The sequence below is a fragment of the Prionailurus viverrinus genome, chromosome F2, assembly GCF_022837055.1.
Source record: "Prionailurus viverrinus isolate Anna chromosome F2, UM_Priviv_1.0, whole genome shotgun sequence".
Lineage (NCBI taxonomy): Eukaryota > Metazoa > Chordata > Mammalia > Carnivora > Felidae > Prionailurus > Prionailurus viverrinus.
Genome location: NC_062578.1, coordinates 6,421,406 through 6,437,823, shown reverse-complemented (window position 1 = coordinate 6,437,823; position 16,418 = coordinate 6,421,406). Strand labels below are relative to the sequence as shown.

The following is a 16,418-nucleotide window of genomic DNA, read 5'->3' as shown; positions in this document are numbered from 1 at the left end:
ACAGAATCGGAACCAGGCTCCAGGCTCCGAGCCATCAGCCCAGAGCCCGACGCGGGGCTCGAACTCCCGGACTGCGAGATCGTGACCTGACTGAAGTCGGACGCTTAACCGACTGCGCCACCCAGGCGCCCCTCCTGTTTCCTTTTCTTAACAGTATTTTTGTTGCATTGGATTTGTCAGATTCCAGTGCGCTCTGTAATTTACTGTGTGTGTGTGTGTGTGTGTGTGTGTGTGTGTGTGTGTACTTTTCCTCTTTCTGCATTGGACTGTAAACTCCCTGATGGAAGGGATTGTGGTCTGTTTGTTCATGGTCATGTGTCCAGTGCAAGAACAGCGTCTTGCACATAGAAGGCACTCAGTAAATACCTGTTGAATGAATATTGAGTATAGACCTGTAGAGTCTTTCTGGGGAATAGTTGAGAACTTAGAAAGATGGAGGCCTTATGTCCCTTACTAGTTTCTGACCATGCAGGCAATCTGAGGTTGTAGCTGTCAAGCAGTTTTTCTACAACTCCAAGGGCAAATGGGCTTCTTCGTCTTTGGTTGGATTCTAAGGACAAATACATGTGAAAATAAAGTGGAATCCCTTCTGCTTATCAGATAATATAAGCAACCAAATAGACGCTGTTGAATTAGGGAATACTTCTTCAAAGTTGAGAGAGCACAGGGGGGTTAAAATCTTTATGTAAATGGTTAAAAATGCAGTAGATCTCTATGTATAAGATTAAATGGAAAAAGAAACTTATAAGTGAAAGTTATAATATAATCTTATTTTTTTTTCAAAAAAGAACGTATAATGCATAGAAACTTGCTACAGTATTACACAGAATATCTACTAACAGTGATTACATCGTAGGAATGGTACTGAGGGATGAGAAGAGGGATGTTTTCTTTCATGCTTGTTCTGTATTGATTGAATTTTTAATCCTAAATATGTGCAAAGAATTTCATGTAAAATTCAGGTCGATACAAGTCATATTAATACACAAATATTAATGAGATTCTGTACTATTTGTCTAGTTTCTAACTGTACCTAGTACCCGGAAGCAGCTTACATAGTGATGGTGCCTGTCACCCTTGGGTGTTCCAAGCATGGGGTCAGGACAGGTCAGCTGGAAAAGCGAGGCTCTGGTACTGCTCCAAGGGACGGCACGGAGATCTCTTCCTCGTTTGATTCTCTCTTGTGGCATTTCTGTGTGGAAGGAGCAATCTTTGATTGCCTCAAACACTGCTTCATCAGCGTCTGTGATGGTGGTTTGTGATAACATCCTGCAAGATAGACTGTTTCTCTGCCTTTCGCGTCTTGTTCAGTTTGTCTTTGCTTGAAATCTTTTGACATTTCAGGGTTTTCTAATTAGCAACTGCAGCTTTTTCAAGAATACTTTTTATTTATTTATTTTTAAGTTTACTTATTTATTTTGAGAGGCAGGGAGGAGCAGAGAGAGAGGAGGGGGAGGAGAGAATGAATCCCAAGCAGGTTCTGCACTGTTAACATGGAGCCTGATGTGGGACTTGATCCCACGAACCATGAGATCGATCATGATCTGAGCTGGAATCAGGAGTCAGATGTTTAACTACTGAGCCACTCAGGTGCCCTGAGAATACTTTTTAATGTCCTGATAGAATCGGAAATGCTAGCAGAAAGAAAAATATATACAGCAGGAAGATCAAGATTGTGTTCACATTGAACCGTATGGAGGACAGTCGTACATTTCTATAATTATCACAGAAATCAGCTTAAGGGAAATGACAGTATGGAATTTGGGGGCTTCTATATTTTGTCCTTTTTTAAAGAAACAGTATCTTGGTAGGCAGAAAACTAAAATCACTTCACTTGGACAAAATATATGTTAAAACTTCAGGTTCTTGGGTGCCTGGGTGGCTCGGTCGGTTAAGCATCCGACTTCGGCTCAGGTCATGATCTCATAGTTCATGGGTTCGACCCCACGTCAGGCTCTGTGCTGACAGCTCAGAGCCTGGAGCCTGCTTCGGATGCTGTGTCTCCCTCTCTCTGCCCCTCCCCAGCTTGCGTTCTGTCTCTCTGTCTCTCAAAAATAAATAAACATTGAAGAAAAAAAATTTTTTTAACTTCACGTTCTGCTTTTTTCCTCTTAAAGCCAAATGGCGTGCATGTGTGTGCGCCCCCCCCTCCCCCATACTCACACAAAGGGCAAGAATAGAGTTTTATGTGTGGCACAAGGAAGCAATTAATTCCATCTGGAGAAATGAGAATACAGTAGTAGATGCAGAAGCAGATATGTATTGAATATTGAATGACGGATACCACCGAAAACTCTTTCGTACATGAACTAATGAAGTTATACCCACATTCCATGGGATTTGTCCTGTTATCACCATTTTATAGGTAGGAAGCTCATTCAAGGTCACGTGGCTTGTAAGTGGCTGAGTGTGATGGGCTGGCGCGAGAGCCTTTGTTCCTCACGCTCACGCTGTGTATTACCGCCTTCCGTTCATGGCGGAGGAGTTAACAGTTGGTCTAAGACTTGGCAGCAGGTGAGCCAATGCAGACGGAGAAGAGAATGGGGAGAGAGCTGTGCAGTCAGTAGTCGGAGGTAGAGGTCTGGTTCTCAGGTGAAAGTAACTGTAGAAACTCTTAAGGTCACTGGTGATCCAAGCATTATTATTGTCATTATTAGTGGGTGATAAGATACAAAAGTAAAAATTTGGTGACGATTCTTTTAAGAAACGTTTCTGGGGGCGCCTGGGTGGCTCAGTCGGTTAAGCGGCCGACTTCGGCTCAGGTCATGATCTCTCGGTCCGTGAGTTCGAGCCCCGCGTTGGGCTCTGTGCTGACAGCCAGAGCCTGGAGCCTGTTTCCGATTCTGTGTCTCCCTCTCTCTGGCCCTCCCCTGTTCATGCTCTGTCTCTCCCTGTCTCAAAAATAAATAAAACGTTAAAAAAAAATTTAAAAAATTTAAAAAAAAATTAAAAAAAAAGAAACATTTCTGTATTGGGAGATAGAGAGATGCAGAGGTTGGTACAAAGTTTAGGGACTTTAAGGTGGGAAAGGATTGAGTACATTTAGAGGCTGAGGAGAGGAAACCAATCCGAGAGACCGAAGGTGTAGGAGAGGGGTCTGATGGACGACACATCACGTGGGAGGAATGGGATGTACACGTTGGCTGGGGCTGAGGGTCATGGACAGGAAGTTTTCCCGTCTCCTAGGCGAGAGAGGGGCAAGAATGGCTGTAAGTATAGTTCAGTTTTTGGGGTGAGATGTTGGCAGCTGGGGAATCTCTAAGTAATGGTCCATATATTTTCTCATAGTGCTGAGAGTGAGGGAAGAGAGTGGGACAGGTTAGCGGTGAATGTGTGAGTGGCAGAGAGAACAGTCTAGAATTGCCTGACGGCTTTGCAGGATTGTATGATTTTCTTTAGCAGTATTGAATTACCTTTGTCTGGGACTAGAGACGGTGATTTGTTGGCTTGATCGAAGCCTTATTTAGAAAAAAAATGGTTGAGTAATTTTTATACATGAGAGTAACAGGGCAGTGCAAGTGACAGATAAGGAAGTGATATAATTTGTTTAATTGAAGGCAGTAATTCAATCATCTGCCAATGTTGTCTTTACTGTATACTTTGAAAGTGATTTCGGGACTGGCATTTGGACTCCTTCATTATGTATAATAGGCGTGAGTACAGTTTTAGAGCCAGGATCTTTAATATGCGCGTTTATAATATGAGTCGGAAGCTGTATGACAATGAAGAATCCATATTTGAAATGTATCATGTATTTCAATGTAGCCTAGTAAAATGGACAGGAAAATAGGCTTACAGTGAACCAAGAAATTTATGTGTTGAGGGGCGCCTGGGTAGCTCAGCTCATTAAGCGTCCAGCTTCGGCTCAGGTCATGATGTCACGGTCCGTGAGTTCAAGCGCCGCATCGGGCTCTGTGCTGACAGCTCAGAGCCCGGAGCCTGCTTCAGATTCTGTGTCTCCCTCTCTCTGACCCTCCCCTACTCATGCTCTGTCTCTCTCTCTCTCTCTCTCTCTTTCTCTCTCTCTCTCTCTCTCTCTCTCTCTCTCTCTCTCTCTCAAAAAAAACCAAAAACCAAAAAAAACATTAAAAAAAATTTTTTTGTTGAGAGGAAGTTGATGATAAATGGAAGAGGAGAGAGTGCCCTAGGTTGCATTTTTATTCATTATATGCGGAAACCTTGCTTAGGCTATCCCTCTAAACAAGAAAAATGGAATTCATCTTTCAAAAAGGATTACTACCTGCTGACTAAATTGGAAAAATAACGTGTTTTCCCATTATGGAAGATTATTTTAGAACTGAAAATTCACATTTTTTTTTTTTGTCATTTCTGTTAATGTTTTGAGTTTTCAGGCAAATTGTATTAATGGATATATCATGCTTTTGGGAAACTGTTCACTACTTTTAAAATCTACGTTTTCTTGATATCCTTTGATACTTCCACCAAATGTACTTATATCGTTGTGTTTTTGTGATCGAATGCCTGAAATTTCTTTGAAGTGTTAGGTTTTAACGAACTTTGTTTGAAAACACAGAGCCTAGTAGCAGCGTGTATATTAGGTTTTGTGAATTTCTATAACATCCGTGATTCTCTCCATTTTCTTTTCTTTTATTAGCATGTTCTTTAAGGCTAGAGTGCAGCTTCCTCTGCTCTCTCTGTTCTTCTAGATGGGGGGCGGGAGGTTCATGGTAAATATTTGGACAAGAACCCAGGCCGAGTGTTGCTATTAGCTTTACTAAAATGGAGGTGCCTGCATTGTTCCTGGGGGTATTATTCCTGTCTATTTCAAGTTCCAGATTTAACCTCAGTTTTTCTAGAACAGTGCTGTGGAACTGATAGCTGTTAAAAATGATAGAGCACCTTTTTCAAATGTTTCGACTTCTTATGTGCTGTATGGTGGTTGTTTTTTTGAAGTCCCCATTTATTGCATTTCTGCGCAATGCCTGGCTCTATGCTAAAGGCATTACTTAACTTAGTCCTAACAACACTCCTTCGGGATGTGTGGGGTGTCATCCTCATTAAGGACAAAGGTATCGAGCATTGGGAAGGTTCAGTGACTTACGTCCGTTTAAGTACAGGCCCATCTCCAAGCCTGTTTATCTTTTTAATCTTATTCAACATTTCTATGGTTATGAAGAGCAGTATTGTCTCTACGGTGCCCCCGTTCAGGGCTAAGTGAGACATTGCGAGATAACACTTACCAAACCATAACAAGGAAAGGGTTACTTTTTTTCCTTGATTTCCCTGTGTGCTGAGTACTCTTGAGCTATGTAGGTTTAACCTGGCAGAGAAAAACAGCCCCATCTCTAGGAGGTAGAGAGAAAAGCAAAAACGAAGGTTGGTTTTTGAAGATATATTAGGGGCTTTTGGATGTTCTGATGATAAGAACCTCTAGCTAAAAAAAAAAATCCAGACTTTCCGTGTATGCACGATCCACGCCTTTAAGTGCTCTTCAACCTGAAACCTTGTCCTTCTGCTTGTGTAGAGTTCTCAGTACGTGCAGTGCGTCGCCGGGTGTCTGCAGCTGATGCTTCGGGTCAATGAGTACCGCTTTGCCTGGGTAGAAGCGGATGGGGTGAGCTGGTGAGTGCCCTTTCGCTTTTAACGTCGAGTAACATTTAAAAGCTTCCCTCCTTGACATTTGCAAAGAAATTAATGCACTGAGTCATCTAAAGGGAGTTTTTTGTTTTTTTTTTTTTTAAGGCTGTTTAGCAGTGGATTATGCTAACCTTCATGGAAGTCCGTAACTCCTAAATGAAATGTTTCCCCTCCCCCTCACTTGGTCTGTGCTATTTGTAAGAGGTTAAGGACTCTTAAAAGCCTGATGCTTGACAGAACAAATTCTAGGTACTCAGAATAGAAAAAAAACAAAAAAAAAACAAAAAAGCAATTATAAAATATCTTGTGGTAAATGCAGGCAAAAATCAGCAAGAAAAGGTCTTATCCAGAAAAATGAATGTGACCCATTCTTTGTAATGCTGTGTAATTAGCCCATTCTCTGTGGGGTCCTAATCTGCAGGCTCAGAAACCTTGAGGGGCTGCCCTCTCAGGTTAGCAAATGTACTTATATGAGAACTCCCCCCAACACCAAAACAAACAATGCTCTCTTTTACTACCAGAAAGTCAATTTATTTATTCATTATGGGAGATCTCATGCTTTTTTTTTTTTCTTTAATGTTTATTTATTCTCGAGAGAGAGAGACAGAGCGTGAGCAGGGGAGGGGCAGAGAGAGAGGGAGACACAGAATCTGAAGCAGGTTCTAAGCTCTGAGCTGTCAGCACAGATCCCGATGTGGGGCTTGAACTCATGAGCTGTGAGATCATGACCTGAGCTGAAGTCGGACGCTTAACTGACTGAGCCACCCAGGCGCCCCGAGATCTCATGCTCTTCAATTAGATGCTCTTTTGGGTTGATGAAGATGTTTATCTGTTGGAAAACGCTTCAGGAAGCTAGTTTGTCCGCAGAGGTTCGCTGGTGAGAAAGAGGACCCAATTGATCTCCTGCTGCTGGGCTGTCACACGACTAGGCTGGTGCCTCCATTTCCACTGTAGGCATGCACCTGCCAGAGGGGTCTTCCCAGCCAGTGTTTGCATGACACTTCCTTAGCTGGGTGACTTTCTCAAATGGCTTTCCTTATGAATTGCCTAGAATTGTCATCAACTACTCAATTATCATCGACTCAGTAAATTAATAATCCTTTTTTAAAAAAAGTTTGTTTATTTATTTTGAGAGAGACCGAGCACAGTGCGGGAGGGGCAGAGAGAGAGAGAGAGAGAGAGAGAGAGAATCCCAAGCAGGCTCCATTCTCAGCATGGAGCTTGATGCGGGACTCAGTCTCACGAACTGTGGGATCATGACCTGAGTGGAAATCAAGAGGGGGACACTTAACTGCCTGAGCCACCTGGTGCCCTAACAAATTAGTAATCTTATATTAACATGTAAAATTTCAATCTTTTTATACTTATTTAGCCTTCAGTATGTCAGGAAAAACAGTGATCACAATTTGCCATGTGGACAATTTTCAAAAATATATATATTTGGTCATTTTATGGATAATTGATAGACTTATAAATAAAACAATAGTGAAAAACAACCATTAGAAATTCTGTAAGAATTTTTTCATGGTAAGTCTTTTTGTAGTAAGTGAGTTTTGGTGCACCAACATCATAAAAGATGAAAGAAAACCATCACATATCCTTTTAGCAAAATGGAATGGTGCAGGCTCTTGTTGCAAAATATCGTTGGAGGCTTTCACGTTGAACAGCTAAATAGGTGAGAATACCCTATTTCCTTTCTTTGTCCTTAGAAACATATTTTCACTTATTGCCTCTTGAGTTTGAGAAAATGCATTTATGATACAGTCAGCTGAAAACTCAACAGTTTGAGGTTTCACGTATGTGACCAATTTTATCATCATTGTTAATAGAATGCCGTCTGTCTCCGCTTTCAACTTCTGATTCATCTAATAATTATGAGACACCTTCCTCAGGTAATTGTCATTATGGATGGAAAATAAAAAGTTCTGAATTCTTTGAATTTGCAGTGTTCACACAGTGTCAGGAGACTCAGCGGAAGGACTCAAGGGACCCAGCATGTAGTCATTCTCACGGCTGGGATTTATTTTTAGAGACACAGTGGATCAGGCCGCGTCTGGAGGAATCCATGTTAGGCTTCCGTATGTTCTCTCCCCGCAGTAGTGGGGGGTTGCACGGCCTACTTTTTCCCCAGTGGTGAAAATGTAGCAACATTTGTGTGACGTTTCTGCCCAGGAATCCCTGTAGAGAGTAAACACCTGTGGTTTTCAAATTTTTTTTTAATGTTTATGAGAGAGAGAGAGAGAGAGTGCGCGCACACAACAGAGCATGAGCTGGGGGGGGGGGGGGGGGGGGGTCAGAGAGAGAGGGAGACACAGAATCCGAAGCAGGCACCAGGCTCGGAGCTGTCAGCACATAGACGCGGGGCTCCAGCCCACAAACCGCGAGATCATGAGCTGAGCCGAAGTTGGACACTTACCGGACTGAGCCACCCAGGCACCCCAAGCACCTATGGCTTTTATTGGAGGTTTATCAGACACCCTCTGCCTACCACGCAGCAAAATTCCAGACTCCAGAATATATTGTTTAGGTGCAGTGAGCCATCTCTGTCATTTAGGGAGAGTTTTGTATCAGTGTAGGAAGTTGTTTACCACTAAAGTTCCTGGAAGCCAGCCGAAGGCTGACTGTGGACGCGAACTTTCCTAAGAATAGCAGTTTCAGGACTACGATGTTGCTTTTCTTATTGCGCAGAAACCTAAAGGTAGACTACGGACACGGAGACGGTGTTTCCAGCCTTTTTACCTTCGTTTCGAACGATGCAGTGCTCGCCTCAGCAGCACACATACTAACATAGGAGCGACACAGAGATCAGCTTGTCCCCTGTGCAAGGATGACATATAAAGTTGGAAGAAGGATGCAATATTCGGGGCAATGGAGTAGAAAGGATAATGATTTCGTTATTATTATATCATCTTCCTAGGTGATTGCATCATTCTCCGATTTTCTTATATTTTAGTCTTTATTTTTAAGCATAGTTGGGAATAATGAATGTATAATGATGCAATAATATTTAGGATAATAAAATACTGTAATTGTTCAAATTACGGGCAACCTAAAAGCACTGAGATCCCGTAAGCGCATCTTAGGTTTATGAATGGATCCAATAGACCTGTATAGTGTTTGAAGAATAAATTGAATTTCATTCTGTTACATACAAAATAGATTTTTTTTGTTCCCTGGAAGATCTGGAAAACAGAATAAAAGTCGTGAAACAGCAATTTCTACACATAGTTAGACTTGCTCAGAAAATAAACCCAAATACCGAAGTTAACCAAATGTGGCTATTCTAATTACTGCAGTATTTCGGAGGACAGTAGGCAGTATTATTAACTGTTTCAGTTAGCAACAAGCACAGGGACACATTGTGTTCAGCATATCCATTTTGACATACTAATGACTGCTCATTAGATTTAAAGTAATCAAAAATAATAGAGACCTTTAGGTTGAGAGAGGGCGTTAATCAAGGTATAACATGTTAACTTGCTGATAGTATAGCAATCTAAAAAAGTCACTTAATCTTTTCACCTTTAAAGAAACAAACCATGTACTTTCTACTTGTCCATTTCTTTTGTTTAGAATTGAAAGGTTTCTTTGTTTCTTTTCTTGTTTTTGGAATTCCTCAAATCACAATTAGGAGTCATGTGAGGAGAAAACCTCAAGTATAGCCTTTCTGGAAGAACGGACCATAAGAGACTCTTAATTATAGGGGACAAACTGAGGGTTGCTGGAGGGGAGGTGGGTGGGGGTTGGGCTAGATGGGTGGTGGGTGTTCAGAAGGGCACTTGTGCTGGGCGCTGTGTGTTACCTATAATTGATGAATCATTACATTTTACTTCTGAAACCAATATTACTCTATATGTTAACTGACTGAATTTAAATAAAAACTTGAAACAAAACAGAACTCCAGAACATTTTTATCTGTATAATTTTTTTTATTTTTTTGTTAAAAAGCCTATTATGTGAATGATACAACACTATTTCTGGCTATTTATATTCCTATGTAAGACCGAAAATATACTTTGCATTATCTTGCATATTGACTTCACTAGAAAGTCTGAACGTTACTATTGATTCATTAAATACTGGAGCTAAAAGAGGGCTTTTCTAGGACAATTGCCTCCACAGATTCAACTGGAGTTGAAGTATTTTATAAGTATAAAGTAGTATATAAGAAAGTATGACATAAAGGAAGGTAATTTTTATTTTTTTTTACTTTTTTGGGATTAAAAAAATTTTTTTTAATTAAAAAAAATTTTTTTAACATTTATTTTTGAGAGACAGAGACAGAGTATGAGCGGGGGAGGGGCAGAGAGAGAGGGAGACACAGACTCTGAAGCAGGTTCCAGCCTCCGAGCTGTCAGCACAGAGCCCAACGCGGGGCTCAAACCCACAAACTGCGAGATCATGAGCTGAAGTCAGACGCTCAGCTGACTGAGCCACCCAGGCACCCCTACGATTTTTTTTTTTTTTAAACATCAGAACATTATTAGGTGATGCTGTGTGATAAGGTGTGAGGTGCTCATGGGTGTAAAGAGCATCAGCCAGCTAAAAGTGCACAAGTCAGCCAGTAAATCCGCTGTTTGGTCTCCCTAGCCCTGCACTGGCTTGATTTGTTTTTTAAGCCTTAATTAAAAACACAGGATACTAACTAATAATTTTGGCCTCATGGACCTTGGCCTTCTATTTTGGATTTGACAGTAATTTGTATTTTTTGGACTCTTTGCGTAATGGTGCACTGTATATTATAGGGAATACAAAGAAACGTATGTGGTCTCTTTCCTTAAAAAAAAAATTATAATCTAGTTGGAAAATATTAAATAGCAAACCAAGGTAGCATTTAGGATCCTATAGCATCATTGAGTAACTTTTTCAGTGACTTTAAAAATAATATTAAGCTCCTCGGTTTGAGAGGGGTAGTTGAGAGATGGGGATTTGTACTTATCCATTCTTCAGGTCTCTGCTCAAGGGAGAATCCTTCCCTTGAATCCACTCTGGGAATCCTGCCTCCCCACTGGACTCTGAGCTCCTTGAAAGCATGGGTAGGGTCTGTTTTTGCCCCCCATTATGTCTCCCACGCCTTGCACTGTACCTGCCACGTAGATTTTCAACAGATGTTTGTGAAATTACTGTATTCAGGTTTATCTTGGGCCTTTGTGTCCTTGGAGTCCCCTTAGCATGCCCTTGGACCTCCATTGTCTTTGGAGTTAGGGTTCCCTGCCCCTAAGGGAAACCCTTCCTTACTCTGGTAAATAGGAACTTTATTTTGCTTCATTGGAGTTCTTTCGGTGGTTACTATTTGGATGTAGAAGACTTACTTATTTTTTCAACACCATCATATACAGTGTAGACACATATTGAACTCTGAAATTTCTCTGCAGCATTCATCATTGTTGATTGCTCCTTCCTTTGAAAGCTTTCTGTCTTTATTTCAGCGACAATGCGAGCTGTTTTTAAGCCCTCTGGTCACTTACAATTTTTTTTTTTTTTAAGAGATAATTTAATATCAAGAACTTGTTAATTACAAACTTGTTAACTAGGTTTCTGAAAACAAAAAAAACTCTCAAGTGTCAGAGACAGTGGAAGGTACAGACACAACCCCTAAAGTTGGGGAACAGATAAGAGATTGGAATTACTAAAATTCATACGCTTCAAGGAGTCTGTGTAAACTGAAGTTTAAACCAGGGCTTATGTCCCTGAGCTCAGAGGAAGGGTCTCATAGGTCAGGGACCTAAATGGCTGGTGTTGGTATCGCTGAGGGTGTGCAGTGAGGCTGTGCGGCCAGCGCTGTTGCAAAAGGAATTCAGCCGGTGCCACGGAAAAAAACGGCTGCCGCTGCCCCGGTGAAGAAATGTAGCTGGAGTGTTACCCCCCCCCCGGGAGCAGGAGCCAACAGGACAAAGCCTCTTGTTCCTCTGTCCTGGCGGTCAGCCCCTAGCGGCTCTTGCTGGCAGACCCAGCTGGCAAAGCAGAACTGTGGCTTCCGGTTCCAGCCACAGCGTCACGGAGCAAAGTGTGGAAGGCTTCCCTTCATCAGTGGAATAATCAGAGGGCAAAAGGAAGCTGGGTACCGGGGTACTGATGGGATAAAATGACTTTATTTTATGTAAGATATTTTACGTGATGTATCCTACTGACATCAGTATTAAAAGCAAGTCTTAAGTAACAACTCAAAATAGGAAAGATGTGAGGGAGAAATCACACATGAGAATGAAGGGCAGTTCAGCGAATTTGTAACTGTATAGGAAGGAATCCTAAAGATGGGAAAATGGCACAAATGCAAGCCTTCCACTAAGCTAGCGGTTGTAGATTGTGAAGTCAGATTTTAAACATTTCTTTCTTTCTTTTAATCGACTTTTGGGAGCACTTTTATGTTTACAGAAAAATCGAAAGTGCAGAATTTTCTTATCTACCTGCCCCATAGTTTTCACTGTTAAGAACGTCTTACATCAGTATGGTACGTTTCCTTCAGTTGACGAGCCGATACTAATATACTCTTATTAACTAAGGTCCCTGTTTACATTACGGTTCAGTCTTTGTGCTGTGCGTTCGCTAGGTTTTCCTCTTAACCCCTTAAGGAGTTCCCCTTAACCCCTCTGGTCATTTTTTAATGATCTAATCTGGTAGTTTCTCTTCTTTCTTGTTTAAATGTAGGCATTTCCTGTGGAAATTTCCTTAGTTGTTTTCCTTGATGTAATCTCTTTCATTTCCATATAGCTTTCCCAGTTTCCTTATCAGTAAAATGGGAGGTTGAATGAGAAGCTTCTGAGGTTTGGGGCACCTGGATGGCTCAGTTGGTTAAGCTTATCAGACTCTTGATTTTCGGCTCAGGTCATGATCTCACGGTTTGTGAATTTGAGCCCCTCATCGGGCTCTGTGGTGACAGTGTGGAGCCTGCTTGGGATTCTCGTTCTCTCCCTTTCTCTTCACCCCTCCCCTATTCACACCTCACTCTCAAAATAAATAAACTTAAGAAAAAAAAAAAGAAGCTTCTGAAGTTTTACCCCCAATGGGCTATGTCCTATTCAGGCTCATGACAGTTTTTTTTTTTTCCAAAATCATCCTGTTTTCTCTGTATGAGTCTCCTAAATATTTTTAAAGCTAAAAATGAACCTCTTGGTTACCCAGACTCAAAATCTTGGTATACCTTAGGACTTCACCAAGATGTACAGCTATTTGTGTTACCAAGTCCTTTTGATTGTAACTTCTTTAATGTCTGTCCGTCGGTCTTACCATTTCCTCTGCTGTATTATTGCAAATTTATGTTTCATTTCTTACTGCTTTCCAGCAGCAAGTGCTGCTGAATGCTGAAATCTTAAGAAAAAAGAATTTTTTTTTTTAAACTTTAGAGGGAGTGTGTGCAAGCAGGGGAGAGGAACAGAGAGAGAGAGAGAAAATCCCAAGCAGGATCCAATGCCAGCACGAGCCTGATGTGGGGCATGATCCTGCAACCCAGGGGTTGTTACCTGAGCCGAAATCAAGAGTTGGACCCTCAACTGACTGAACTACTCAGAAGCTCCAGAAATCTCATGACCTTAGGGAAGACTTAAGTGAGGCTGTGCTGGAAGTGGCCGTCTATAAGTAGGCACCTAACTTGCTTGTTATTTCTGGCAGAAAAGAAAACGACATAATTCAGAAGGGCTTGTTCCAGTAGTGCAAAAAGAGAATAGGCAATTATTTCTTCTTTCTTGTTGCACTGTTGTAGTAAATGTTTTCTTAATATGTGTTCCTTTTCAGCATAATGGGAGTTTTGAGTAACAAGTGTGGCTTTCAACTCCAGTATCAAATGATTTTTTCAATATGGCTCCTGGCATTCAGTCCCCAAATGTGTGAACACCTGCGGCGCTATAATATCATTCCTGTCCTGTCTGATATCCTTCAAGAATCTGTCAAAGAGAAGGTGACAAGAATCATTCTCGCAGCATTCCGTGTAAGTGTTTTGTGGGTTTTTTTTTTATGGTGTGTGTGTGTGTGTGTGTGTGTGTGTGTGTGTGTGTATGTGTGTGTACGTGTGAGGCATTTCCCCTGTGGAGTATATATTTGAGGGCTTTTAGCAGGCAGGAAAAAACTGATTGTTCTCCATGTAGTTATCAAACTATGGGTGTTGGTGAACATAGAGACAAACCTCACTAATGTATATATATTGTGGGATTGAGGCAAAGCCATATAATAGGATGGGGTTGGGGAGAAGCCATTTAAATGGATAAAATATATGAGTTATAAAAAGCTCGTGGGAAATGTCATTGTATGATGTTCATGTGGACGAAATCCTCTTTGGTTGCAGTGTGTTCCAAGAGACTGTTGAGGAAGTTTTTTTCTCTTAAAGGGCCCTTATTTTAGTACAGAGTTGTAGTTCAGATTCTGGATATAATTATATATATATATGTATATAAAACTCCCTTGAACAGATGAGGGAGTTGAGAACGAGATGGGGAGCTGAGCCAGACTCTGAAAGCTAGGTCTTCTGGCTGCCAGGCAACTTAACACTGAAATAAAGTATTGTTAATTGCCTGCCCAGACCCAGTGCATTTGCTGTCGTAGTTGTGTGTCGATTATTTTGTTGGTCACCTTAGGATTTGTTGGGCTTCTGAGGGGTAGCTTGGCCGACCCTAGCGTCTTTTAAGGATGCCACTGGAGAGTAATAATAATGGGCTGTTCAGAGACCGCTCACTCTGTGCCATGCATCATTCTAAGACTTTCCATTTGTCAGCTCATTTAGTGCTTACTGCTGCCCTAGACCATGGCGATTATAGTTTTCATTGTTAGTGTGTTGGTCTTCTCATTTTACAAACGGGGATACTGAGCCAGAGAAGGCACATTGCTGGTGGGCATGCGAATCCAAATTAGCTTCGCGATCTGCTTTTAACTAATATTTGCTCTTACGTTTTCCTTAAATAAACGACAACAAACCAAAAATAAAAAAGTAGTACAGATGTATTACATACATTTAAAAATAGCATACACATTACGTGTACCAAACATAGTTACTAACATCTTTCAGATTTTTCTAAGCACACAGAGAGAAATACATAATTAGGCGTGTAATTTTGTTTTATATTTAAAAATAAAATGGCATCGCATTATAAATATCGTCCCGTGACTTTATTGTTGACAATATGCGATGAATATGTGTTCATTTTCATACACATGGTTCTCCAGTAACTTTTAATGTCTGTATTCTACTGTGTTGATGTAAAGTGGTTTCTTTAACGAGTGTCCTATCGACGGGCATTTGAGGTGCTTGCAGTTTCTTTTACCTGTCTGTCCACTTCTGTCGGATATAGTTCATTTTTTTTTTTTTAAACGTTTATTTTTGAGAGACAGCGAGGGGCAGAGAGAGAGAATCCCAGGCAGACTCCGCAGGGCTTGAACCCACAAACCCAGGTCAGGTGAGATCATGACCGGAGCTGAAATCAAGAGTCAGACGTTGAACCAACGGAGTCATGAGTCACCCAGAGGTCCCTCTGTTGGATATAGCTCTATAGGTGGAATTACTGAATCTAACAATAAACGTTCACAGTCTTGATAGGTAACATCAAATCACCTTTCATAAATCTGCAAGTTTACAGTTCCATCAACTATATCTTGAGGGTGCCTGTTTTTCCATTCTTCCACTGGCATTTAATATGATCTTTCTTTTCATTGTTACCAAAGATGAGGTGAAAAGTGAAATCATTTAAAGTTTGTATTTTGTTAACAGTGAAGCTGAGCATTGTTTAATACTTTTTATTAGTTATTGATATTCCTCCTATAAATTGCTTACTGATAGCATTGGTCACCTTTAAAATTTTTAAACCTGATGTGTAGTAACCCTTTTCTAGGTGTTTGTAGTTAATAATAATAATAACTAATGTTTATCGAGAGCTTATTTTGTATCAGGTGCTGTTCTAATTGCTTTCAGTGTGTTGCTCATTTAATCTCCCAAGAACTCCATGCACTGGGCGTTAGGCCACAAGTGGTTAAGGCGTTTGCCAGAAAAGCTAGGAAGCGGCAGAGCGGGACTTCAGTCTCAGGCAGTAGGACTCATGCTCTTAACCGTCGTGCTAACCTGTCTTCGATGCTGAGGATAATAAATGTTACAAGTTATTGGGTGATTTGCATGTGTTGACTTATTTAATCTTCATTATTATCCAATTATTTTATTATATGTGAGGAAACCAAGGCTTAGCAAGTAAGTAAGCCTCAGTTAGTAAGCATTACGATTGGAATTCCAGCGAGTGCTGTCTGCTCCAGAGTCACCACTCTGTCATCTCCTTTTTCTCTTTTCTTGGCGCATTTTTTCAGGAATCTTTAGCATTAAAGGAAAGAGAAACCACGAAAAGGAGAACTGTAGGTCACATGAGAGAGGAATTCTGATTCCCTATTTGAAAATACATTCTTTAAAAAAAAATTTTTTTTTTTTTTAACATTTATTTATTTTTGACAGAGCACGAGCAGGGGAGGGGCAGAGGGTGGGGGACACACAGAATCTGAAGCAGGTTCCAGGCTCCGAGCTGTCAGCACAGAGCCCGACGCGGGGCTCGAACCCACGAACTGTGAGATCGTGACCTGAGCCGAAGTTGGATGCTTAACCGACTGAGCCACCCAGGTGCCCCCAGAATACATTCTTTTTAATGTAGGAACTGTTCTGTGGCCCTTGAGAATTTACTCTTAAGAAACAGGGGAATGTGGTGCCTCACACTGGCTGTGCCATTAGGTTTTCTAGCAAACTGTTTATGTGAGTGGTCACGTCCAGATACGGTAATAATCAGTTCTTCAGTCAGAGCAGGTTGTATTAATGAGACTCTACTTTGAGGTGTTTTAGTAGCTGAATTGAATGTACCTTT

At 41.1% G+C, this 16,418-nt stretch overlaps 1 protein-coding gene and 1 non-coding gene across 3 annotated transcripts in view; both read left to right on the top strand.

The window, feature by feature from the left end:
* Nucleotides 1-16,418, top strand: part of ATP6V1H (ATPase H+ transporting V1 subunit H) — a 110,988-nt gene that overhangs the window by 31,682 nt on the left and 62,888 nt on the right. For both annotated transcript variants that reach the window (XM_047842428.1, XM_047842427.1), the window contains 2 exons: nucleotides 5,486-5,583; nucleotides 13,330-13,522. In XM_047842428.1, the coding sequence (XP_047698384.1) occupies nucleotides 5,486-5,583; nucleotides 13,330-13,522 (291 nt within the window). The remainder of the gene's footprint in view (nucleotides 1-5,485; nucleotides 5,584-13,329; nucleotides 13,523-16,418) is intronic.
* Nucleotides 8,357-8,460, top strand: LOC125156832 (U6 spliceosomal RNA). The gene has a single exon (XR_007148807.1). It is a non-coding gene; the product is annotated as a U6 spliceosomal RNA (small nuclear RNA).